General features: G+C 46.3%; 1 protein-coding gene across 1 annotated transcript in view; it reads left to right on the top strand.

The window, feature by feature from the left end:
• Positions 1–26750, top strand: part of F13A1 (coagulation factor XIII A chain) — a 140388-nt gene that overhangs the window by 74913 nt on the left and 38725 nt on the right. The window contains exons 7-10 of the mRNA XM_004598616.2: positions 1478–1652; positions 4836–4974; positions 23955–24058; positions 25267–25355. Coding sequence (XP_004598673.2) covers positions 1478–1652; positions 4836–4974; positions 23955–24058; positions 25267–25355 — 507 coding nt within the window. The remainder of the gene's footprint in view (positions 1–1477; positions 1653–4835; positions 4975–23954; positions 24059–25266; positions 25356–26750) is intronic.

Raw genomic sequence — 26750 nt, 5'->3', positions numbered from 1 at the left:
TGCAGATCTGCAGTGAGACTGAAATTCTGCGTTTTTTTTTTCTCTTTAAAACATGTATTTTATTTGTTTGTTTGAAAGGCAGAGTTAGAGAGAGGAGAGAAAGAGCTCCCATCCACTGGCGCACTCCTCAGATGGCCACAGGCTCTTGACTCCATCCACCTGGGCTTCCCCTATGGGAAGCAGGAGCCCACACATTCGGACTCTCTTTCACTGGCTTCCAAGATGCACTGGCATCCAGGATTTGGATCTAGCCAGACGCAAAACGAAGAAGGCAGGCCTTGAAGTCGTGCTCCGCTATCGGATGTTGGCGTTGAGAGTGGTGATTTACCCATGTGCGTCACAGTCTTGACCTAGTGCCACCATTTTCTAGTAGACTGCTCTGACCGCAATGAAACATGGGGAGAGGTGTACTGCCCGTAGGCGGCAAACCCAGCAAGAGGCATGGAGCTCTTACTTCCTTGGTCTTTTGTATTGTCTAAACACAAAATGTCTTTGGTTCTGTGCTCTTGGTTTGCTGCTACTAGCTGTGGAGAGATTATTTCAAGTTTTCAAAATTATCATGTTCTGTTTATGTGAGTCTCCCCCATATTCAGATCATAATATGCCAAGTCCTTTTAACATAATCATAAAACAATCATTTGAACGCTCATAATGGGATGGTTCTTTAATGACATTTTTATGTTACTCATTTAAAAGGTAGAATGGCAGACAGAAAGAGAGAATAAGAGGTTTTGCATCTGCTGATTCACAAACCAAATGACCATAAGAGCTTGGACTGGGCGAGGTCACAGCCAGAAATTCCATCCAGGTCTCCCACATGAGCAGCAGGTGCCCAAGTGCTTGGACCATCCCCTGCTGCCTCACAGCTTTAGCAGAAAGCTGGATCAAAAACAGAGCACCTAGGACCCGAACTAGTGTTCCTGTCTGGGATGACATCATCACCAGTGTTGCCTTAACCTGCTCTGTCACAGCGCTGGCCCCTTTGTTAAAGCAGCTAGGGTGATCTGTTTTCTTCTTAACTCTACATGGTTTATATGGAAGCATCTGCTATTCAACTCATCATAAAAGTCAAAACGTATTAGATCACTAAGTTCTTATTTGTCAGGTTTGAGATCCCTGGCACCAACACAAGATCACTGCTGAACTGGTCCTCTTATACGGATTTTCATCATCACTTCCTTCTAGTTCAGCCTGAATACCCAGGGTCCATCTTCTCCTGATGACCTAGAGAAGAGGTCAGATTCTTCCCCAACTTCACCTCACTAAAAACTAAACTATTCGAGAGGCTTAACCTCACACACCTGATTTCTGCATTATTTTCCTGGGCCACTTGTCAGTGAGTTGGACGAAAGAGGGACTATTGTCTCTATGCAGGACACATAGAATGCACTGGAAGCTTGAGCTACACAAGCCATAGCCTGGAAAGGACCCATCTGAATGACCATTCTTCCTTGTTACGTCTCATGGCTTTGTTTAGATTAATGCTAAAGATGATGATGGTGTCATCGTTGGAAGCTGGGACAATATCTATGCCTACGGCGTGCCCCCCTCAGCCTGGACAGGAAGTGTTGATATTTTACTGGAATACCGGAGCTCCGAGAACCCAGTCCGGTATGGCCAGTGCTGGGTGTTTGCTGGTGTCTTTAACACATGTAAGTATCCAATTGGGTAATGTGCTTTGAATGCAAAGAAAATTTCACTTCAAATCATTTTCTCTATAAACTGAAAAGAAGATTTAGCAATTTCTGTGGGTTCCATAGAAGCTATGGGTGAGCATTCTGGGATTTAGTCAATGCACAATTAAATTGGCCTGGGCCCAGTAGGCTAACAGTCATCCTATCTGGCTGTAGAATCTTTACAGAAATGATGGTGGCTTATTTCTACATATTCTGTCACTCAACAAGGAAGTCAGTAAAGATAGCACCCATCAGGAAGATTGAGCTAATATCATAAATGATAAGGAAAGACACATGCTTGTTGATTTGTTATTGGGAAGGTGTGCACACATGTCCCTAATCTTTCTATCAGGCATTGGTGGGACTGCGACAGATCTCATCCCCAGCTTTGCATGTGTGTCCCAGCTTCTCTGAGCAATTAGGTACCACAATGTAATGGACAATCTTTGCCTCCCTAGAGTCCTCTCTTGATTTTAATCCACCCAGCATTCCAGCTGTAGAGCAAAGCATGGCAGCAGGATGATTCCCTCAGCTTCATACGTTATTTTTTCTAAATGGCATTTGCCTCTCTCAGCCCAGTCAGAGTCACACTTACTAAATCAGTAGATATTTTTAAAATATACATTGAGTTCACCATGTCTTCTTCATCTGTAATGATTCCATTCACATGTCATTCCTACAGTCTCAGAGAAATACATGTTCACATTGGCCCATCCCTTCTTGCTGTTCGTGAATAAGAAGGGTTCTGCCTGGCTGGTGCTTCCTATTCGGAACGCAGCCAGCAGGTGCACTGGTCGCCTTAGGCAGGGTAACTGATGACAGGCTGCTGAGCAAAGCAGGAGGCCCCCTCTGGGTGGGTCGGCTGTCTGCTGAGACCAGAATAAGGAGGAGGGCTCCCACCATGAACCAGAAAGCAGAGGGAGAAGCTTACTCCGCCTCACCCCAAGCTTCATGAGAACTGCCTGCCTTCTTCTGAGGAAACACCCCCAATAACGCAAGGGCTTCCCACCAGGACCCACCTCCTGAGCACCTCTAATTGAATTAAGTTTCCCGCTCTCTCAGAGCCAAAAAGTTATGACCTGAGGAATTCAACGTCTACTTGAGTTCATGATCCATGTGCTATTAAATAGAGGCTGGAGGCAAAAGCCTCAAATGAGGCCGTGTGTCTCAGTGAGTTGGAAATCCACGTGTTTCTGCTCAGAATTGTAAGGAAACAGCCATCCAAGTAGAAAGGCAAAAAGTTCTGTTTTGTTTTCTCAGAGCATCAAGCCACAGGAGATTCTTTCTGAGCTATTTGAATGCGTACTCACGGCTAAAGGTATCTTGACTTCTGGGGAGCAATAGAAGCCAACAGTGTCAGTGTCCTCGGGATCTCTAGACGTTCTAGAGAGAAGCTGAACCTCGTGTTAGGCAGAAGGCTAGAAGGCACTCCCTTCTTTAAGGTTCCCAAGCCAAGACAATTCAAGACGCCCTGCGATGTGATGCCAGGCAGCTGAAACAGACACAAGGTCCCCACAACTAGAAACTCATAGGACAGAAAAACAGACAACACAGAGAATACATCTACGTTTGCCTTTGATATAAAGAAAACAGAGAAAGAAAAGAAAATGAGCATCAGATCTGTGCCTGAAATCCCTGTTTTGTGGCAAACTGAGAAAAAATAGAAACCGGGGGCCAGAGCTGTGGTGAAGTAGGTTAAGCCTCAGCTTGCAGTGTTGGTATCCCATCTGGGCACTAGTTTGAACCCCAGCTGCTCCACTTCCAACCCAGCTCCCTATTAATGTGCCTGAAAAACAGCAGAGGATGACCCAAGTAACTGGGCCCCCACACCCATGTGGATCACTCAAAAGAATCACAGGTGCTTGGCTTCAGACCAGCCCAGCTCCACCAGCCATTGTGACCATGTGGGACAGAACCAGCAGATGGAAGATCTCTCCATGTCTCTCCTTCTCTCTATATAAATCTTCCTTTTAAAAAAAATTTAAATAATTCACAGAAAAAGGCAAAATAGCGTAGGAAAAACACAGTGAGAATGAACTTTTAGCTGAGAAATTGGAAGGAAGGAGGAGCTGGTGCTCACCAAGTCAAGCTTCGTCTGTTGTAAAGTGATGAATCAGGCCAACTCTGCAAGTGCCACACTGCAGTCATGTGGGATTTTGCAAAGTTGGACCAGGGCTCACAGTTGTGACCGCTCCTCCACACGCGTCCTGCTCCTGTCACCTTCCAACCCCACCACACAGATGCCTGACCCACCCAGTGGTCAGCCTGCGTATGGTTGTGAACCTCCAAAACCACAAGCCAGAGAAAAACCCTCTTAGTTATCAGGGTATGAGCAGCCCCTGCCAACCACTGCCAAAGCCTGTGGTTGGCAGGGGCTGCTGATCGGTAGAGAAAGCGTGGGAGGTGACGGTGGCCCGCATGACTGCTGGCTGGGGGGCTAAGGTCATGTCCCTTAGGAGGACGGACATGTATGTCTCTCCCACACTCAAAGTTTGGACTTACAAGGTTGTTCTGTGGAAGAAGGTACATAATCTTTTGCTTAAAAATGCTAAACTATTCTTAGGGAGGGAGAAAAAAACCCAGCAAGCCAAGTCATTAATCTTAAAATTGTCAGCCGAATTATTTCCAATGAGCCCTGATGTGTGGCGTCCTGGGAACCGACGAGGGCATTCAGATTAAGTTTAATCGATAGGTACATATGGCAAGAGACACTTCCAGGTAATTTATTATCAAACCGTTAAAATGAATCTGTGGTGTCACCCTCCACTGAGTGTCACACGCGAGAATTCCACCTGGGGTAGCAAACTCCACTGAAGACGTGCTCTGTGAGGTATTCACGTCCTAATATCTGTTTTCGTTTTTGAACTTCATTTTTCATGAGCATTATCCCACAAACAGGATTAAAGTAATACTGCCTAATGACTACAGGATTAGAAACTGAGCAATTAGGATCCTGTTTCCAGGAGCAGGTTGCCATTGCCTTCATTTGGCCTACCGGACATTCTGCAAGAGCAGGATTTTCCTCTGCACCCCCATGGGATTTTTGAGTCATCTTTCTCCAATAGGGGATCTTTTGTATTGGGAAAATAGCAAGTTCTCCCCCGAGAAAGGAGTTTTTACTGTGTACTGATTATTTGTGTGGTCTGTTCTTTCCTGTAGTTTTACGATGCCTGGGCATACCAGCAAGGGTCATTACCAATTATTTCTCAGCCCATGATAATAATGCCAACTTGCAAATGGACATCTTCCTGGAAGAAGATGGGACCGTGAGTTCAAAGCTCACCAAGGACTCTGTGTGGTGAGTTTAATGAACAGGGGCATTTGCTGATCCCAAATTAGAGTGATATTGCACACTCACCACAAGCCAGGCAGAAGCTCTAACATTCATTTCTCTTCTGGTGTGAAGGCCATTCAAATCCAACAGCCAGAAATACCTGATTGGCAAAGACATTAGGTAGTCAAAGCATCAGAAATAACGCTGAGTGAAGTTCAGTACTGAGTGAAGAGTTGGGTTCCCAGTAATGAGAATTGACCACCCATGATGACAGTAACAGGGAGAAGGCTCTAGTCCCAGGTGCTACCTGTCCTTGCCCCAGCTCCTTTCTGCCTTCATGCACTGATGTTCTAGTTTATGCAGAAATGTTGGCGCTGAATGCTGTTTACCTCAGTGCCCAAGAATAATGTAGCTACCGTGAATTAAGCGTTTAGTGTATACCACTCTGCTGTGCATATGATCCTATCTAACTGTGTTAAGTTTTACCAGTAAGTGCCACTAATATCCACATGCAGAAAGGGATCTGAGGCCCAGAGGTTTGCTCAAGATCCCCTGTCTGGTAAGACAGGGACAGAGTTCACACCCTCTGCCCCTGCATCCTAAGCTGTCTCCATCCCTGCTCTGTGAGATTGTTCTTTGTGCATAAAACTGAGCTTCTCAACTGTGTCTTCCATTTTTAAAAAATCTATTCATTGATTTGAAAGGCAGAGCAACAGAGAAAGAGAGAGACATAGCTAGATGTCCCATCCACCGATTCACCCCTCAACACCTCTAACACCCAAGACTGAACCAGGCTGAGGCCGGGGGCCAAGAAACCCACCCTCATCTCTCCTGTTGGTAGCAGGGACCATCCTGTGCTGCTCTCCCAGGAGCACTAGCTGGGAGCTTGATCACAAGTGGAGCAGCTGGGACTTACACTGGCCCTCATACGGGATGCTGGCACCGCAGGTGGAAGCTTTACCCGCTGCGCTACAACGCTGGCCCTCTGTCCTCCTTTTTCATTCAGAGATGCAAACGGGGGTACACTGAAGTTCTTTCCAAAGATTAAAGATGTGGTGGTTCACTCACCACTCTGAATAACTCCATCACATGCTGGCTACAGGGGGTTCAAGATCCCAAACAAATTGCTTTTTTCCCTTGGGGTCCTCTCAGCCCAAATCAGTCCGCTTGCAGGAGGGTGCAGCCTGCTAAGCCCAGCTCACAAGGGCACCACGGGTGTCTGAGGACGAAGGGACAGCACCTTCTCTGCTGTTGCTAACGTCGACCTGGGTGGGCGAGTTTAAGCCCAGAATGCATCTCGCACAGTTGTTACTTGTAATAATGCTGAAGCGCTGACAGTTGTAAAAACATCCAAATGCGGTTGGTAGGAAGTTATAAGCTCATTTTCAGAGAAATTGAAGCTGGAAGTGCCTGAACTCTCCTGTGTTACAAGAACGGACCGCGACTGTAACTCACCGTCAGTGGCAAATGCTCATTTGAGATTGTTGGAGAATGAAAATGGCCGAACTGGTAGCAAAGGGCTGCTGTGAACTGGAACAGAGAGTGCAGTTCTTTGGCAGGGCAAGAGCAGAGTGGCGGTCAGCTGAAGAGCTTGGGCCAGAAGAAACCTCACCTCTGTACCACAAAGAGCCATTTGCAGGGCCATTGCTGAAGAGCAGCTCAGAGTGGACATGGATGGTGGAGACAGGCCATAAGAGCCGCCCCAGAAGCCCACTGTGACAGTCAAAAAAGCAAAATGGGAATTACTCGGTATTCTCCATTCATCTGTTCCTTACACAAACACACAAACACACAAACACACACACACACACACACACACATTGCCTCAGTAACCAACTGCAGATCAAAGTGATTCCTCACTGCTCCCTGGTCCAAATATCTTCAATCATAAGATCCAAGAAGCTGGGACCAGCGCAGTGGCTCAGCAGTCTAGTCCCCCAGATGAGCACCAGCATCCCAAATAGACACTGGTTCATGTCCCAGCTGTTGCATTTCCAATCTGGCTCCCTGCTTGTGGCCTGGGGCAGCAAAAGAGGATGTTCCAAGTCTTTGGGCCCCTGCACTCACCTGGAGGACCCAGAGGAAGCTCCTGGCTCCTAGCTTAGGATCAGGTCAGTTCCAGCCACTGCAGACATTTGGAGAGTGAAGCAGCAGATGAAAGGTCCTTCTCTGCCTCGCTTTCTCTCTGTCACTCTTTCCAATTAAAAATAAAATACATCTTAAAAAAGAAAGCAAAAAGAAAAATCCCTGGGGCCCCCGTCAGACCATAAGCCAAACCGCTGTAAGTACCGCACTGTCGGACCCGTTTCTGCCATTTCCCCTTCCAGCTCTCTGCTCCACCTTTCTTCCCTGTCGCCAGCACTCTTTATTCTTCCATGGTTTCCTCAAATATCCTGTCACCTTGAACTGTGCCTGCACCTTCCCCCTCCAGCCCTACCTGGTCCATCCTCAGCTCCTGTTCCCTTCCCTCAACTGGTTCATGGCAAGTTTCCAGTGTGTGATGACTGCCTGGCTGCGGGTCTGAACGGCCAGTGCTCACCTGGCTTGGCACATGCCCAGGGCAGAGGCACAAGGATGCCGGCTCCTGGTATTGACTGCGAGGTAACCTTGCGCAAAGCGCACACCCTCTCTGTGCCTCTCCGGGGAAGGACAACACAACACCCTCCTTTGTTAGGAGTTGCACAGCTGGAATGTCAGGGAACCAATCTGTCCAAACACACTGAAGCAGCCAAGGAAAGAGGAGTGCCTTATGTCCTACACTGACTGTACTAGTTCTGTCACACGAAGCCTTTTGAGGAGAGAAAGCAGAAGTTGTACATCCCTGGGGTAAACACTGAATGCCTTAGAAGCTCCAGATGTTCCGGCAAACCAAAAACACACCTAACACACTCGCTGACCCAGGAGGCTGGTTGGACTTTCCATGAATGCATCCGCCAGTCAACACTTACTGTAGCTGCGTGCCCATGCCAGCCCCGTCTCAGCAGTCAACCTCCTGTGTGTCTCTGGGAAAATGATGTCACCTCTCTGAGCTTTCCTCTTCACCACTGCTATTCCCTGTTGTAATGGCCATAATGGTTCATCCAGGTTGAAAGACTGGTTAAGTATCCCTGATCCAAAAATCCAAAATCAAATCCAAATATCGAAAATGCTCCAAAATTTGAAATGGAGCTGTGGAAAGACACCCAAGTAAACTATTCCACATTTGATCTTTGTGACAGATTGCAGACAAAATGCACTAAAAATACTTGGTGAAATGACCTTCAGCTAATGTGTACAAGGTGTGCAGGAAACATAAAACAATGCCATGTCTGGACGCGGGTCCCAATTCCAACTTATTTCATTTTGTGTGTGAACACATAACCAAAGTGGTGGGAGGGGAAAAAACTCCCAAATCCAGACACTTCTGGTCCCTAGCACTTTGCATGTCGGTACTCAACCCCTGCTGACCAGACAGTTGGTGTGATGCTGATTAAACTCGTGGAAGCCACTGGGGAGAAGCAGGTGCTGCCCGAGCCATGGGGCTAGCCAGCGAGGGAGGAGGCATGGCACATGGGCTAATCCAAGGCAGGGGTGAGTGTGGGAGTGGTTTTTCTGCATATTCATTAGCCTAACATATTCATTAACCTAACTCTCAGCATGGATCTCAGTCAAAATTTCTCTCAAATTCTCCCTCCACTCCAAACAGACCTGCCTCTGCAGGATCCAGTCGAGAAAACCCAGCTGCCCCCTCTGTATGAAGCACAAACCTAGCAATCAATTCTTTTTTTCTCGCATCCTCCCAATCTCTTCCATGCTTACATCCCAGTGGTCCATGGCATATGATGCACCTACCTGTCCAGTTAGGTCTCAGGGACACCCAGGCAGCTTCTCTCAACAGACCAAAGCCAGCACAGCAGGGAGTTTCTGAGGGGCAGCAGGAATGGGGGGCAGTGTTTCAGGTTCCCAGCCCCCTAAGCCAAGCAACAAAGTTTGAGCTCCATCTCTCACTCTGACTCCTCTCTGCCATGACCAAAGACGGTATCAGATACAGCTCATTCTCTTGTCCCAGGGTTTTCCGTGAAGACCCTGCCTGTGGCTGATTTTCCCCTGAGAGAGCACGTTGTCTCACAGGAGCTGTAATTTTGCCCAGAGTGGACAGACACACTGTCAACACCGTCTGGTGCCCTTAGCTGCCGAGGAGTGGCGCTGGGGTCTAGGATCCTCAAAAGGGCATGGACAGGGCAGAATAATTGGACCCCGGGGTGGCCAATAATGTTCCAAGCAGGCAGGTGCACAGGTGGCATGTCCTGGAAGGAGCAATTTAAGCCTCCTGTCCCCAGCGAGCTGATGGCCTCTGAGTAATGTGTGGGCTCCAGGGGAGGCACCTGTGAATCACTGTGGACAGTTTAATGAAGACGCTGGTTTCTCATTTCCCTGAAGTGCCAGCAGTGTGCAGGATTCAGGGGAGCTCCAAGAGGAGGGGAGAGCCGGCCTCGCTCGGCTGGCCAGGGGACAGCAACGGGTCAGCCTTGCGGCATGGGATCACCTCATTATACTAAGGGCACAGTAGAAACAGAAGCAATTTCAGACAATGGGGATTGGGGGCACTTGTTAGGGTCATGAGAGGTATTTTCAGGGAAAGGTTTCTCTCCTTCTAAATGAAAGTGTTAGCATGTCCTTCAGCTGGGGTGCGTGCGCCAGACTTGATGATTCTGTGTGGGAAACTCCGTCCTCCCGCCTCTTGACTTACCAGAAGGTAATTCCTAACAGGGGAGCCATATCTTATCTGAATTTTGCTTGTTTTGCCAGCATGCAATAGCTTGCAGCACACAGGACAAGCCATGAATAAAGCTATTTGTTGCAAAAAGCTTAAAGCTGCCCATAGAACTGAACAGAAATACCATTTTATCAACCCATAGACCCTTACGATATACTGTGATGACCCAGCATCTCATGCTAAGGAGTTATGGAGGAATTAATCCGGGTCCCTGCTCTGGAAGAGCCCCATCAACTGTAGGAAATAACCATGTACACCAGATTCTGTAAAATAGACACGGTGGGTAATGTTGTGAGCTGGGCAGCACGCAGACCCACAGAAGGCATTTCCAGCCCAAGTTTAAAGGCTGGTCCCATGAGACGTAGCCATGAGTCAAGGTCGTTATGCCCTTCAGTCTTCTGACTGTGGTACTCAAAGATGGAGTGCCCAGGAAATGGCCTTAGATGGTTGCTGGGACCCCAGGACAAGGCCATCATACATCAATGTGCTTTGAGGACCAGGCAGGCATGGTGCTTCACCCAGAGCCACAGTGCGCTGCTGTGACCACCTTAGTTGAATAGTGAAGTTCAGGCTGCACGCTGGCCTTTGCTGTTTCTTCCTGCAGGACAGCAGCACCCCGAGCCTCACCCTGCCTTGCTGCGGATTCTAGTGACCCCAGCCGTGCACCCACCAGCAGCACATGGGGTTCTGTTTGGGGTTCTGTTTTGGGGGCAGTGGCTTCTCTGATTATGCCTCCAGCACTCCCTCTCCTGCTTCTCCACCTTCCGGTTCTGTGTCTTACGGCAAGTCTACACTAGGGCTTTCTTAGAAGTAGAGAGAGCCACAGCCTTCCAAGGTCACTTTGGAGCCCACAGCTTCCCTGTACAAGGGTGCTGCGGTTCCGTAGCCTAATCTCCAAGCCTTCCCAGGCATCCCTAGCCTTGTCCTCACATTCTCAGAGGGAATAGGAGGGTCCCTGACTTTCGATAGCTCTTGGCTCATGATGATGTGAAAATGCTGTTCATTGAGTAGAAGCCATCCTTGAAATGTTGAACTTGGTCTGTTCCTGGTTTGCACACGTGAGGGCCAGTCCTCTCGGGGGAGTTCCTGATCAGCCCCGAGCTCACCAGGAGATACCCCAATGTTCTCAAGCTTTCTGTGCAGCTGAACTAGGTGGTGTGGGAGGTCAGGCGAATTTGCAGCTTGGGATGGATTTACCATGAGGTGACCCACATCCCTCTGGGGAGATCGGGTTTGCAAAGAAGTAAATGGCAGTATGCCTATGCCTATGGGTACAAGGGGAAGGGCTCTGAACACGAGGTGTGAGCGTTAAGCCCTCAACATTCAGCTAACTGGCAAGTTACAGGAGGCCGTCTAACTCAAGCTTTTAAACATCTTCTATGACAAACAGAATAACCATAAGATGTGTCAATGCTGAAGGAACAAATAGGTTTTTTCTCATCTCTTTTATTGTCTTTCCATTTGAAATTCGGTGAATTTAGCTAAGTAGTTTAACTACTTAGTCTCATGTGTGAATTTCACAGTTCGCTCTATGTGAGCTGTATTTTTCAGCTCCATATTTTTTTAAACAAAGTGCACTGTTCTCCCAGGCACGCCTTTCCTCTTGTATGCAGTGTCTCTGTCATCTGTTTTGTGTGAATTGCCCCTCACCTGCGTGGGGCCAGGTTGTGAGTGGCTCCGTGGTGTGCAGGTACTGTTTTGCAAACTGGCTCCACATCAGCTCTGCGTGGGAGAGGGAGGGAAGCAGGAGTCGAAGGCATCGCAGTAAATGTTTGTGACTGCTTGGCCAGTCTCAGTGCAGCTGGCTTTTAGTTATTTTTTCTATTTCAGTACTTTTTGGAAAGAGCACAATTGTTTTGTTTTGTTAGCTCCAAATTTTAAAAAAAAAGCCTGTGTTGCAATGAGCAGTGTGGATCTGTTTTTAAAAGCCCTTTCAAAGAACATTTAGGAGCAGAAACTAGCCAGCTTTTCAACCTGGGAGCCAGCCCCAGCTTAGCGTGTTGTTGCGTACTCAGTGCTCTTACGATATTTTGCATATTATAAGTACATTTTAAAATTTAAATTGTTCCCTCCCTAAATTATTTTAGATGTTCTGTATTTTTCAAATGGCTAATCATTTTCAGGATTTTTAAATTTTTATTTATTTTATTGATTTGAATGGCAGAGAAATAGAGAGTAGAAATACAGGTAAACAGAGAGTAGATAGATAACTCAACCCATCTACTTGCTCCACAAGTGCCATGTAACCCCTAGGCCTTGGCCAGGCTGCAGCCAGGAACAGAAACTCCATCTGGGTCTCCCACGTGGACACCTACTGAGCCATCACTGCTGCCTCTCTGAGTATGCATTAGCAGGAAGCTGGAAACGATGAAATCAAGTACTGCAAGATGAGACGCAATCATCCCATATCAGTTTCTTCACTGTGCCAGGAGCCCACCTCAGATTATCTTCGCTCTTAATCATTGTGAAAAACAGAAGGATCTGAAAACGAATTCCAAATAAAATAATATAGAAGAAAATTGAATATAGAACAAACTGCTGAAAGATGCTTGAGGATTTGTAAAATTCTCTTACGATGCATCCAAGATATCAATTTTGAACAGTGATCAAAGATGTTTGTTTTCAAACATTATCTCATTAGCCACATTTTTGGCCAAATCGTTTTTATTGAAATCATCCAGAGCTATACCATAAGATCTATCACTACGAAATAAGGATGCGCAGTGAATGCGTAGCAGAGTGCTGAAAACAGGACTGAAAATGCTATCTGGCATGTCCAAGGATACAAACACAGCTTCTGACCCGGCAGCATGCTGACATTGCATTTTGGAATGCCTGGGTTCAACTCCAAGGTCCTCCTCCGATTCCAGCTTCCTGCCGACTTCACATTGGGACATGACGGCTCAGAGAGACGATGCCTGTCACTCACGGGAGAGTCCTGCACTGACCTGCCACTCCTGGCTTCAGCCCAGCCCGGCCATGGTGGTCAAGAGTGACCAATGGATAGGAACTGTCGATGTGCCTCTTACTTTCATCTTCTCTCTCTCTCTCTCTCTCTCTCCTTCTCCCATTTTTTAAAATAACTCAAGGTTATGGAATACCTTTTCTTGCAAAAGGCCCTGATGTAAATAGTGACACATATTGGTTCATTTAATCCGTCAGCAGCCTGTTTGATCACTAGTCCTGTCTTCACTTACAGAGGCAGAAACCAAAGCACAGTAACTCCGAAGTTCAGCCAGTCAGTGACAGAGCCTGGATTGCAAGTCCAAGTGGGATGGCCCCAGAACCCACTTTCTTCTTAGGTCTTTGTTGAACTAGAAGTCTCACATCACAAAACTCATTCTTCTACAAGATATAATCCAAAAGTTTTTACTATTTTGGTAGACTAGCATAGTCATCATTATTTAATTTCTGCACATTTTCATCAGCATAAAAAGTAACTCCCCATTCCTCCACTAGGCTACGAAATTAGTAAGGTAGTTTTTGTCTCTATAGGTTGGACCATTCTAGATATCTCACCTAAATGGAGTTGTACACTGTATGACGTTTTGTGTCTGGTTTCATTCACTTAGCATAATGTTCACAAGAGTCGTCCATATAACAGCATACATTAGTACCTCATTACTTTTACTGATGAATGACACTTCTTTACATGGATAAACTGTGTTTTATTTACCAATTGATCAGTAATACATTTGAGCTGTTTCCACTTCGGGCAGTTATGGGGGATGATCCTGAACATTCATGTGAGTGTTTGGTGTGAATGTATGTTCCCATTTCTTTGGGGTATGTAGGTAGAAGTAGAATTGCTGATCACACAGTGTGTAACTTTTTGAGGAGCTCTCAAACTGTTTTCCAAAGTTATGTACCATTTTATGTTCCTATTTGCAATATCCAAAGTTCCAAGCTCTCCATCTTCTTGTCAATGGTTATTTTCTGCTTCTATTAATTTTTTTTTTCATTTGAAAGGCAGATTTACAGAGAGAAGAATACAGAGAGAGCCATTGGTTCACTCCCCAAATGGCTGCAATGGCCAAAGCTGAGCCGATCCGAAGCCAGGAGTCAGGAGCTGCTTCCAGGTCTCCCTGCTGGGTGGAGGGGCTCAATACTTGAGCCATCCTCCTCTGTTTTCCCAGGCCACAAACAGGGAGCTGGATTGGAAATTAGGCAGTCAGAACTAAAACCAGTGACCATATGGGATGCTGGCTGTGCAAAGTAGAGGATTAGCCTACTGAACCAGCACGCAGGCAGTTTTTCCCACTTTTTAAAAGATCCATTTACATACATATTTGAGTCACAAAGAGAGAGAGAAGGAACAGAGAGAGAAAGGGAGATCTCCCATCTGCTGGTTCACTCCACATTTGACTGCACTGGCCAGAGCTGGGCCAGGCTTAAGCCATAGTAAGGAACAGCATCCAGGTTTCTCACATGGGTGCCAGGGGCTCAAGCACTTGGACCAGCTGCTGTTGCTTTCTGTGCACTTTAGCAGGAAGCTGGATTGAAAGTGGAGCCGCTGGGACACAAAGCAGTACCCCTAGGGGATGCAGGCATGCCAGGTGAGGGGCTTAACCCTCTATGTATAATGCCAGCTCTAATTGCCTTTCTAGTTTCTGATTTTGCTTATTCTAGTGGGTGTGAACAGGATCTCATTGTTGTCCATTTTCCTGATGACTAGCCATGTTGTGCGTTTTTTCATGGTTTGTTGTTCATTTGTCAATCTTCTTTGGTAAAACAGCTGTTCAAATTCATGTCTCATTTTAAAACTGCTTTTTTGATCTTTGTTTTCTGACATTGTAGATAGATAGATAGATAGATAGATAGATAGATAGATAGATAGATAGATATAATGGATACAAGTTCCATTTAATAGAGATGGCTTTAAAGTATTTTCTCCCACTTATAACTATTTTTCCCATTTTCATGTTGAGGTCATTTAAAGCACTAAATCTTTTAGTTTGTATAAAATCCAGGGGTTTTTTTTTTTTTAATTTTTATTTGGCTTCTTAAACTTTTGCTGCCAATCTACATCTAATACAAAGTCACAAAGATGTTCTCTTTGCTTCTGGAAGTTTTACAGTTTTAGCTCTTCATGTGTAAGTCCAGGATTTACTCTGAGTTAAACTTTACATGTGGTAGTAATCAGAAATATAGATAGAAAAATAGGAGAGAAGACTAAAACCATTTGAAAGAGCGTTCATTTTGCCTAGTTTAACTATGATAGGTCTAAATGTAGATAGCTTTTCCTCTATCCTATTTGGAACACTTTACCGTCTTTGATTTACAATGTCTTCATGAAATCTGACACTTTTCAGCTATGATTTATTCGAGTGTTCTTCTGCCACTTTCTTTCCTCTCCGTACAGAATCTTGGTCCACCTTCCACGTCTCAGCCACCACACACTTCTGGGGCACTGCTTATCTTTCCCTTCTGTGATCATGTCCATTGGCGTGTCTTCAAGTTGACTGATTCTGCCTACTGCCTGCTCAAAGCTGCTATGGAAACTACCAAATTTCTAATTCAAACCATCATACTTTGCAGCTCTAGAATACCTAGTTCTTTTCCATACTTCTGCTTAATGAGTTTTCTTAGCTCTTTGGGCATGCTTGTAACCTCTAGTTTTAAATCTGCCTAGCAAGTACAATGCCTTGACTGCTCTCTTGGTTTCCTTTTTGCTATTTATAGATTATATCTTTCTGTCTGTTTTTGTGTCTTATAGTTTTGGGTTGAAAGCTTTATATTTCAAATTATAGACTATGAAAAATTCATGAAGTCAGATTCCCTTGTAGAGTCTGTTTCTGTTGTTGGTGTTTGTTGCTGAAGTTCTTACTGCTGCTTGTTTAGTTAATGAGTTTTCTGGACCAATTCTGTAAAGTCTATTTCTTGCCGTTTATGATCAGGAAAATCTAGTGATAAAACAGTAATTGGGCAGAAATTTCCATAATACATTGAGCCAATAAATATCAAAGCCTTGGCCAAAAAGGTGTGTGTGTGTGTGTGTGTGTGTGTGTGTGTGTGCGTGCGCGCACTGGGAGGGAAGGCTTGAATGTTCTGGCAGGTAGATTACAATTCTGGAACAGCCTGAATTTATTGCTGAGATATAGTCTCAAAGTCAGCAAGCATTCAAGGTTGTTTTTTTTTTCTTTCTTTCTTTCTAAGGTTTTTGGTTTGCCTTGTTTTGACACCAGCTGATATCACTTTTTTTGCCTTTTTTTTTATCAGCAAGTAAGATCACCCCTTCTGACTGTGGTGATTCACGATTGTTACTAACTGTTTTGAAGAGCATCCTACAGATAGGGCAGTTTCCACAGAGTGATCTTTGAATGAGAGCGAATAAAAACAAGCCTTAAGAATAGAACTTTCCCAGAGCTGCCAGACAGGTTCAACAGCAAGTTTGGGGGCAAGGAGTGTTGAGGAGTTCCAGCCCTACCTTCTAGGCTACACGTTGTGATGGATTCTGATGCTATTGGAATAGCAAGAAGGTACAAAGATGGCTGTGGGAATGAGGCAGATTGGAACTTCATAAACACACATTCTTCTCGTTGCTGTTTCTCTGCTTTTCTAGAACACGTGCTCCTTGAACTGTTAGAAGCCTTTGATCACCTGCAGAGTTCTGGAAAAGCTCGGTTCGGCAGCACATACACGAAGTTCTGCAAATGCTGGCTTTGGTCATTTATGCGAGCATTCTCGCTGCTTTCTGGAGGACCATATTTCTGGGACTGTTTCCCAGGGCCAGCCCTTATGATTCCAAATGCCAAATGCACCGTGTCCCTTAGGATTTTTCACAGGAATTTTTTTTATCTAGTATAGTCTTTGCGTAGGGTATTGTTGAAATACGTATCATTTTATGCGTAGTGATGCATTGCTTGGCCATGTGAACATATCCTGACCCATGCTGTTGGCCAATTCCATTGTTACTTGAACCTCACAGTGACACAAGGTTCGAGATGCTGCTGCGAATATTTCATGTCGCCCTTGCATTCTTGAAAGTATAAGTACATTCCAAGAAATGAAACATAATATAGTGTGGTAAATGCATGAACCGATGACAGCCGGGTATCACAGTATCTATCACGTGTTCACACTGTAAATAATTGCACTGCTCTACTTTGACATGACTGGCCACACAGTAGGTTTGTTTATATCAGCATCACCACGAATATGGGAGTAATGCATCATGTTCCAACACGGTGATGGCTCAATGGAAGCAAGTAGTGAATTTTCTTCAGCTCTGTGATAGTCTGGGGGCCGCTGTCATGTGCATAACTTCGTGTTGATAAAAGGCAGTGATGTGACTCATAGCTCTACGCTTCTGACGCTTCTCCTGCACCTTACGAGACAACGCACTGATGTTTCAGAAATCAGGTGTGTAGAAAGGCCATCTGCAGATTTTATTTCAGTGTTGTGAAGGATGTTACAAAATATGGGCACCGTTCCTTAAAGCTGAAAACAGAGTACCTGGAGCCCATTTCTTCAGTGCCACTTCAGAAGGAAGAAACGGAAGGTCGGCGGGAGCGGAGTAACAAGTCAGAAGGCATTGCAAACAACTTTCATGAAACTGGACACAATGGGAAAGTTGCAACCGCCCAACAAACCAAGCAGAAAACACTACGGCATTCTCTACAATAGGAAATATAAGTTCTGACTAATCATAAATTCTGACTGAGAGAGTAATCGTATAGACTATTCGAAGGTTGCTAGGAATAATTAGAAGCTAATGAAATATGCATCACCTAAGCTATACTGAGTGTAACTTAATTTCTTTGGATGATTAATAAGTCCTTGAGAAACACTTTATAAAAATAAGAGCTATCAACTTCAGAATACGGTGCATAAATGGCTTTATAATGCAAAATACAACTTTGATATGTACTGAGCCTCTTGGTTGGATTCTTCCATAATTAGCGACAAACTTGACCAGAATTTTTTCATAGAAATGTTTTCATGCATTAGAGTTATATAAACAAATATACCCAGGCTGCAGCCCTTTCTTCATTCTCAACCACTCCATCAATTACCTTGCCAGAGAGAGGAGAAAAGGAGAAGGGGGTGGGTTCATTTACAAAATGGATCTGACAGGCAGAACCCGGCTGAGCTCAGCGAGCACTGATCATGGCAGGTGTGTACGTGCGTGCGGTAGTGGCTTTTTGAACACTTCTGGTCTCTGTTTTCCTTGGGCATTTGGTCCCATCTTCTATTGCTTTACTTTGTCGGTGGATTTAAATTGTTTGTGTCTTGATTAGCCAGATTTGGTTCCATCCACTCTTTTTCCTGTGCTAATCCTGCGTTGAAGAGGTTGAGCAGCTCATCAAAGGAGGGGGAGCAATGACCAGATGCAAACCACAAACCTGAGTGTTCACCCCTGGTTTCCCCAAAATCGCCACCAGCAGAGCTGCTGTGACATTCTGCCAGCAAATACACAAGTCACCCGTGTCTGGCCGTGTGGTCAGCACTAAGGAGAGTCCCACTGCCGGTAGACTGGGTTATGGCATTGAGTGCGACTGGACTGGTATTTGGCCAGTTTGGACTGCTAGGACTGTACCAGCATTTACAGTGCGTGTGCTTTCTGATTGACCACAGCGTCCAACTGGTTCTTCCCTGTGTGTGTGAGAGCACTCATTGGTGATTCTGATTGGATCCCTACTGTAAATACCCTTCATACATCCATCCTCAACCCCTCATACTGGTATCTCTCATGATACCTATCTTTAGGCATCCCAGATTACCTAATTTTTTAGGTCGAGCAGTAATAAACGCCTCGTTTCTTGTCTTTCTCTTGACGGGCCATCAGTTCCTGCAGCAGTACCCTTGGCTGGGCTGGCTGATGGCTCCTAAGTAACACGGTGCCAGTGAGGCTGCTCCACATTCTGCCTGGCACTTGAAACTGCTTGAAACTGAAGCTGTGAAGCCTCCACACTCCCACCCCAGAGAGAACAGGAGGCACTCTCCTGAAGTGAAGGGACCCCTGTCCGTTGACGGACATGACCCCAAGGAGAAGCCCAGCGCCCCCTTCTGGCGTCAGTGCTCCTGCAGCCCTCCTCGGGACAGCTGCCCGCGGCAGGGCAGTCCACCTGCCATTTAGCCTGGTTCTCTGTCATTCATCCCCGTGGTTTTGTTTGGTTTTTGTTTCTTTTTCAAACTAGCATCTGCTAGTTCTACAGTGAGCTTTTCAGATTTAATATGGCAACTTAAATACTCCAAAATGGCTGTGATTCGCATGGAAAGCGCTGGATATACATGGGTGTTCAGTCTAAGGGGGAAGCTGCCACTGAGGATCCCACTTCCCATATTTAGAGAAACCAGGCTGAAATCTGCCCCTGACTCTATATTTTAAAAACATATTTAGTTTTACATGAAAGATAGGATTACACAAAAAAGAGAAATAGAGAGAATCTTCCATCTGCTGGCTCACTCCCCAAATGACTGCAACACTGGGATGAGCTCATCTGAAGCCAGGAACCAGGGCTTCTTCAATGTCTCGCACATGGGTCCTGGGGCCCAAGGATGTGAGCCGTCCTCGGCTGCCGTTCCAAGCCATAAGCAGGGAGCTGGATCGGAAGTTGTGCAGCCAGGGCACAAGTTGTGCAGCTGGAGCCCATGTGGGATGCTGACACTACAGGCAGAAGCTTAGTACATGGCGTCAGTACCCTGCCTTTGAGTTTTCAGTCCAGTGTTCTGCTAATGCACATGGAACGTAGCATGCAGTTTCTGCTGTCCACATGAGAGACCTGAATAAAGGTCACTGCAAGTGTTTGACGAGTGAGCCAGCGAATGAGTCAACTCCATCTCTCTGCCTTCCCACCGCTTCGTTACTGCATTGTTTTAAAAGCTGGGTAAAGACCAATCTTCTCTTTGCACTGAACTTTTCTATAAGCTGTATAAAGGTACAAAATTTAAAAAGAAACATCTGTGTGTTGTGTAAGCGTCCCTTTCATAGGTGGGCCTTGGGATGTCATCTTTAAGCATGTACAGTCTCATGGCCCCGAGGAAGTCAGCATGGTTGGCGGTTTCAGTGCAGGCAGAGTTGCACAGTACGGGACCCCCCAACAGGTTGTGGGCGTGGCCTCCTCTGTCTCTGTGCACGTCCTGTCTGGGAGTCCAGCCACTGCCCAGCCCCACCCGGGCTGTTGCTACCATTTCCCTGACTCTCCTCTGAAGCTCCCACCACTTGCCCAATAGCCCCGACCTCCCACCAAAAAAAAAAAAAAATAGATCCCAGTCTCAGTGGGAGGTGAGCCTGGAAGCAGGCGCTCCTGTAACTAATTAGGTGTCATCCGGAGAGAAAAAAACCCTTTTCCTACCCTGGCCATTTGGAAAGAAATATGATCTTCAAAGACAAGTCTTCACCTGAAATCAGAAATGCGAAGCTTATTTATCTTGTTGCAGGCTGACCTTGCCGAGGAGATTTGAATTTAAAACAGGATGGCAGCCTGCTGGTCCGCATCAGGGAACAGCAGTGCAAGCCAGGGCTGCCAAGCACCACACCTTTTAAGGGAAGTGGGAGGGTGTCCATCTGGGATTGCCGGATGGGACAGCCCTTGCTGATCAAGCCAGGCTGGCAGAGCGCCTTTAGATCACACAGTGCTCCTCCTTCAGGCCTCTGGGCAAGGGGAGCAGCAGGCCGGTGAGGACAGAGCTTCTGCTCCGGCTTAGAGACCACCACCTCTTCACCGTCACCTACCTCTGCATCTGCCTCCTACCCCCACAGACCCTGCTCCCCACCTCTCTCTGAGAAGCTGATCCTCCAGAACCCTAAATAACTCAATCTCTTCCGGCACCCCCCACGGCTTCAGTTCCCTCTCCTGCTCCATCAGTTTATGGTCCAGGAGCAAGCTCTGGCCCTTCCTACTGAAACTCACGAAGCATCCTTTCTGGCATTGCCCTGCCGTGTAGCTGCCACCTTCACAATCTGGTTGGTGCTTTCAGCAAAAGCTACATCTCCCTCTTCCTTTCTCAGTTACTTTCCAACTGACTTTTATGTTCATATTTGTTTGTTTGTAAGGCCAAGCAACAGGAACAGAGAGAAAGCATCTCCCATCTGCTGTTTCACTTGCAAGACAGGTGCAGCAGCCAAAGTGGGGCCAAGCTGGAGCTGGAGACCAGGAACTCCTTCTGGGTTTCCCAGATGCATGGCAGGGGCCCAAGGACTTCAGCCCTCACCCACTGTCTTCCCAGACACGTTAACAGGGAGTTGGATCAAAAGTGGGACATATGAGACTCAAACAGCACTCAGACCTGGGATGCTGGTGTCACAGTCATTAGCTTAACCACCTGAGTTACAATATCAATCCCTCCCCACCTGCATCTTAGGTCATCTCACCCAACACCCATAAAGACTCCAGGGACACCCTGTTTTTTCTCATCCAAGCCATTCTAGCTGTCCCACAGGCATACAAGAGAAAGTAACAGCCACTCCACAGCGACCACATTTCCGGTCCATCATGGTGGCTGTGCAGGAGATGGGAGAGTGGAGGCCAGGCACATTCTCAATTCTATCTTCAGTCTTGTCTCCATCCACCTGCCACAACACCAACCTGCAGTTTATTTCTCCTCCTTGAATTACCTCCGTGGGTTCTTAGTGCCCAAGAATAAAGTGCACTTAATTGGCATTAGAAGATCTACCACTCCTGTAGCTTGCATACTTGGGGACATAGCTAGTGGCAGCTTTACTGCTAAAGGGCTGTGTGAGCCCAGACAAGCTTCTCCATCTCTCTCTGTGACAGCTTTCTCTCTTGTAAAGGGCTGGTAGTTCTAAGAGTACTGCGCTCATAGGATGCTGGGAGTATCGGGTGTGTTAATGTGCATCCGGGGATGGGGAGCAGGGCCTGGCATGAAGGAAGTATTGGGTCTAGTTGTTGGTTCTGTGTCATCACAGCCACACCCCGCTGGGCTGTGTGACACCAGGAACGTAACCCTTCAGTTCAGCTCTGACTTGGTTGGTGCTGGCCAATGTCCACTACCCTACCCACAACTCAAAGGCCAGTGTCTAGTAATCACCATTTCGTGTTTAGCGTCTGCTCCTGAGGAAGAATGTGTGATTGCTGTTTCTCTGTCTGGTTTGTTTCACGTAGGCTTCTTTTTAAATCCTTTACCTGGATTATCTCACGTAAAGCTCATCGTAAAGCCATGCATTAACAACTGGTTCACGTACTTGTCTCTCCTCCTGGCTCGAGAGGCTCTGTTGGCAAGAATAACTACTGTGATTATCACGAAGTTCTAGCTGCCTATAAGGTGCTGGTGCACGGTGGATGCTCAATTAAATCAATATCTCTTAGTTGAGCCCATCAGAGCTGAACTGCATTCAGATGGAAAGATGGGAATTGGCAGAAATTACTGACACCAAAGGACTTTAAGAAGAGTGGCTGGTCCTTGGATCTGAAATCAAAGCTATAAACAAGGGCTGCTATAACCATCTCACCCCATCATTAAATCGTCACTGCTATGGGAACACGCTCCGTAGCTTAGCGTGCTCTCATTTCATTCTGTGCCGCTACAATGTCAGGTCTTTCCAAGAATGTAATAACACAATTCACCATGGCATTTTATGTCCTGCTCTTGCTCCAAGGGTCAGGTCCTGAGGAGCGTCGCACAGCCCTTAGCTTTTCAGTGGCCACATTTGATAAAAGGGAAGGAGACCCTCGCCCTGAGCATCTAGTCCCCTTCCTGAGTACCAGAGATAAAGTCTCCGCACTGTGGAGAATTACGGCCAGGAGCCAAGCCTGTGGCTTTCACAGCAGTGGTCTAAAGTCGTAAAACCAAATGTGCGCAAGCACATCTCAGAAAGTTGCGGTGGTGCAGACATTTAGCCCAATGATTAGGCCTGGTGTCTCCCCTGCAACTCCTGCATTCAGTTCCCTGATCCAGCCCTGGACTCTACCTTCCTGCTGATGGCTCAAGCAATTCGATTCTTCTAACCCGCAGGGGAGACCCAGACAATGTTCCCAGGCCTCGCCAGTGCAGGAATTGGACAGTACATGTATGGATAGAAAATTTCCCTCTCTCTTCCTCTCAAATAAATAAATATAAATTTATTTTGGTGCCAAAACATTTGAAAGCCATTCACAGTCCTAATATAGAGTTTAAATGTTCTGAAGACTATGGGTATGCTCGGATTTCAAAGTACTCTTCTACCAAAGGAATCCTTTCTGAGCTTGCTCTCTTTGAAAGGCAGAGTTACGGAGTGAGGGAGTGAGTCTCTTCTCTCACTTGCTCACGCCTCAGATGGCTGTGAAGCTCGGGTAAGGCAAAGCCGGCAGCCTAGAACTTGGCCCATGTCTCCCACATGGGTGCGGGGCACAGACACTCGAGCCATTTCCCACTGCTCTCCCAGATACATTAGCAGGTAAGGACCCTACACAACACCCATGTGGGATGCCAGTGTTACAAATGGCAGCTTAACCCTCTGCACCACAAAGCTGGTACCTACACCAAAACACTCTTCTCCTGTCATTCTGTTTCCATGAACTTGTTCAAGTATTACTTACATGTTACAGAATAACATGCTTTTTAAAAAATCAAAGCCACATAAAAGAAGTCAAAGTTAAACATTTTCATTTCAGTGAAAGTTTTCCCCATGTTCTTTGAGCACATGACTAGTTTTAGTTAGCAGAAAAGGATGATTGACAGGGCCAGTGCTATGACATAAAGATTGAACCTGGTCTACGATGGCGGCCTCCCATATGGACACCAGCTCAGCTCCTGGCTGCTCTGCCTCCTGGCCAGTTCCCTGCTGTTGTGCGTGGGACAGCAGCAGAGGATGGTCCGAGCCTTTGGGCCAGGAGACCTGGCTGAAGCTCTGGCTCCTGGCCTTACCCTAGCTCGACTGCAGCTGCTTTATCCATTTGGGGGGCAGACCAACAGATGGAAGATCTCTCTATTTCTCGTTCACTGTCTCTACAACTCTGCCTTTCAAATAAGTGAAATAAATTTCAAGGAAAAGAAAGGTTAAACTCAAAACTGTCCAGTGCAATGATTACATACCTCTGAGTAGCTTTTAAACTGATTTTAGTGAAGCAAGCATGACATATCCAATCATGTGAGACCCCCAGGAGAGTCAGCAGGAATGGATCTGCCCAGCAGACTGTAGTCCATATTCCTGGGATATCTCTGGGAACCCTCAAGTTGAGCTTAGTCCACCCGCAAAATCTGAAGATGCTATACACATAGAATGGGAGAGTGTATGCACCTTCTTGATTTCTTGGAGCATTAAGATGCTAGAAAGTTAAATATGTCTGGGTTTGTGTTTCCTAAGGAATTATCACTGCTGGAACGAAGCGTGGATGACGAGGCCTGACCTCCCTGTCGGGTTTGGAGGCTGGCAGGCTGTGGACAGCACTCCCCAGGAAAACAGTGATGGTAAAATTCCCAATCCTTGAGAAAACCGTACGCCTGCTAACTTTCTTTCCACATTCATGTGTGCGCTCAGTATATGGGAAATATGAGCACATGTGTGTGCTGTGGCCCCGCGTAGAATCCCTTCCCTGTCAAACAGCTTTCTCTCTCAGTGCCACAGTTTTATGCTGATTGTTTTACAACTTTTCAAAAAAGAATATCAAGCTGTATGTATGTAATTTGTCCCTTCTTGCTTTGATAAGCAGTTTTGAAGACGGGAGGGGGAAAAATCCTTGTAAGCATTTTTACTAGACTATAAAATATCCCTGGTACTTCCTGATGCACAGCGATGAGCCCGCAGAGAAAATGGAGAACTCAAAAACTAATTACAGATTAGCCCTCAAATTGCTTTCTCCAGAACTTGAGTTACCTTTATAATGTGTTTTTTCTCTCAGAATGTAAGGGGGTGAGTATTGGCCTTCTAACTTCCTACACCTGCTCTACCACGTAGTGACAGAATCTCCATCTCTTTGCATATGATGACCTAAGAAATTCACTGAACTAGGGACATTATGTCCTCATGCGTAACCAGAGCATGTTGACACACACACACACCTAAATACGCTAATGTTCAGCACATATTCCTAATGGAAGTTATAATGTACTGGATTTTAATGCTTTCTGACCTTTTGGAGAAAGTCTTAGACTTCTAATCGCTTGTGATCTATGAACATGTGGCTAGATTTCCAAAAATTTTACAAGAAAATGTCAACGTGAGCAAACCAACTTGCTGAAAGCATTTTGGGCGCTGGCCAATCTGTGATTGATGTCCGAATTCTCCAGTTCAACTTGACATAGGTCCAATATGTCCAGAATAAAGCACAAAAATCCAACAATAATACAACCTCCCAGGACACATGACAATGCCCAACAGTTCTGATCCCCATTGGAGAAAGGACAGCAAAGGACAACAGCTCAGCACAGACACACTTGGATACCAGTTTGTGGCTGGTAGAAGGGACGCACAGTGCTGCCCCATGCTCTTTTCCTGGTTCTGAATGTTACATGGAAGAGGCATTTTCAACAAGGACACACTTGCCCATGCTCCTTGTTGGTGTCTAGCGCCATCCATGGAGAACATTTGGGCTGAACAATCAAGTTTGCCATCACTGTCAGCACCCGGACAGAGTGAAGATGACAAAGCTCACGTCCCTCTTCCTGTGTGTGTGCAGGCATGTATCGCTGTGGCCCAGCTTCCGTCCAAGCCATCAAGCACGGCCATGTCTGCTTCCAGTTTGATGCCCCCTTCGTCTTTGCAGAGGTAAGTGGAAAGCCAGAAAAAGTACTGTTTTCATCCCCACTCTCTCAATCAATGAAAGAATCGGGTGCACAGGTGTTACTTTAAACCTCTCAGTGCGTGATCCCAGTTGCCAGAGATACCCAGACCACGTTCCAACCTGCAGGCTCTGAATGCTAAACGCAGTCTTAACATGTTTTCCTTCCTTGGTCTTTTGATAGTTTTCCACTGTTGAAGCAAATTCTTTAATAATCATAGCTTAGTTTTTCACACCCAGGAAGTAAATGGCAATTGCTCCATAGAAATTACGTGACTAACTGGATCCCTCATCTAAAGCTTGTTGGAGCGTCTCATGAATGGAAATTTCAGCGTGTGTTACTTCCCTGTGAAGATAGCCCAGCAATTCACCTGAAACAGTACCTTCACACAGCTCAATCCAGCTGTCCTCTGAGCACCACAGTCCATGTCTTGCCAGTGCAGGCAGAGCAAAGCTGCTAGAGCAGAGGTTAGGGCAGCTCCAGGAGAGAAGGTAGCTAGTGTTAGAGTTAGGGTAGCTCCAGGAGACAAGGCAGCTAGGCTTAGGGTTAGCATATACAGCTCACCTGTACATGCTAAAATTCCAGAAGAATTAAGCAAGAGCTGGAGGCAGAGAATGTCTAAAGATATTCCAAGGAGAGCTCTGAAGGTCAAATTAAGCAACAATCGTTGCCGGTTTGGAAAGGCTATGTGAAAGACTGAGGGTGGGAACTTGCTCCAGAGGACTTTGCTACCAATAAATGCATTGCGGTAATATTTCTCATGCATTGAAATGGGCAATTTATTCTTCCCATTCTACAGAAAAGGCAAGTTAAACAGAGAGTGTTTGCGTAATTTTTCTACAGTCACCCACCTAACAGAGGTGCTAAGCGTTGAAGCCCGGTAGGCAGCCACCTGAGCTCAACTCAGTAGCAACCACATCCAACTATTCAAGGAGGAAAAAAATATCTACGAGGCCCAATGCGGCAGAGCTCCACGGGCTGAGTTCCCACGAAAATGCAATCAGTGCTCTGGAGTTCAGCTGTGCAGACAAGCCTGAGGTGCATTTGCACATAGGGGTGCTAGAGCTGAAAGCCAAGGGCCAGCAACCTCAGTGGGACAGCGTAGGCCACAAGATACTGTGCAAAGACGAGAACCCCTGAGAACACTCAACCAAGAGACCCTTTGCAGTAAGATCATAGAAGTCTGGGACCACAGGGACAGAAGGGAGGCTTCAGCGAGGCAGGGACCAGAGAAGCCAGAGAAGGAAATGGTCCTAAGCAAGAAGGGGATGACCTGAGCCTCTATGATCTAAGCAAGAAGGGGATGACCTGAGCCTCTATGATCTGCTCATCTGCTCCAGTCCTTCTGAGACTCTCCTAGAATGACACACATGTGCTCTCC

This window comes from Ochotona princeps, chromosome 1 (assembly GCF_030435755.1).
Source record: "Ochotona princeps isolate mOchPri1 chromosome 1, mOchPri1.hap1, whole genome shotgun sequence".
NCBI classification, from domain to species: Eukaryota; Metazoa; Chordata; class Mammalia; order Lagomorpha; family Ochotonidae; genus Ochotona; species Ochotona princeps.
This window is presented reverse-complemented; position numbering and strand designations above follow the sequence as displayed.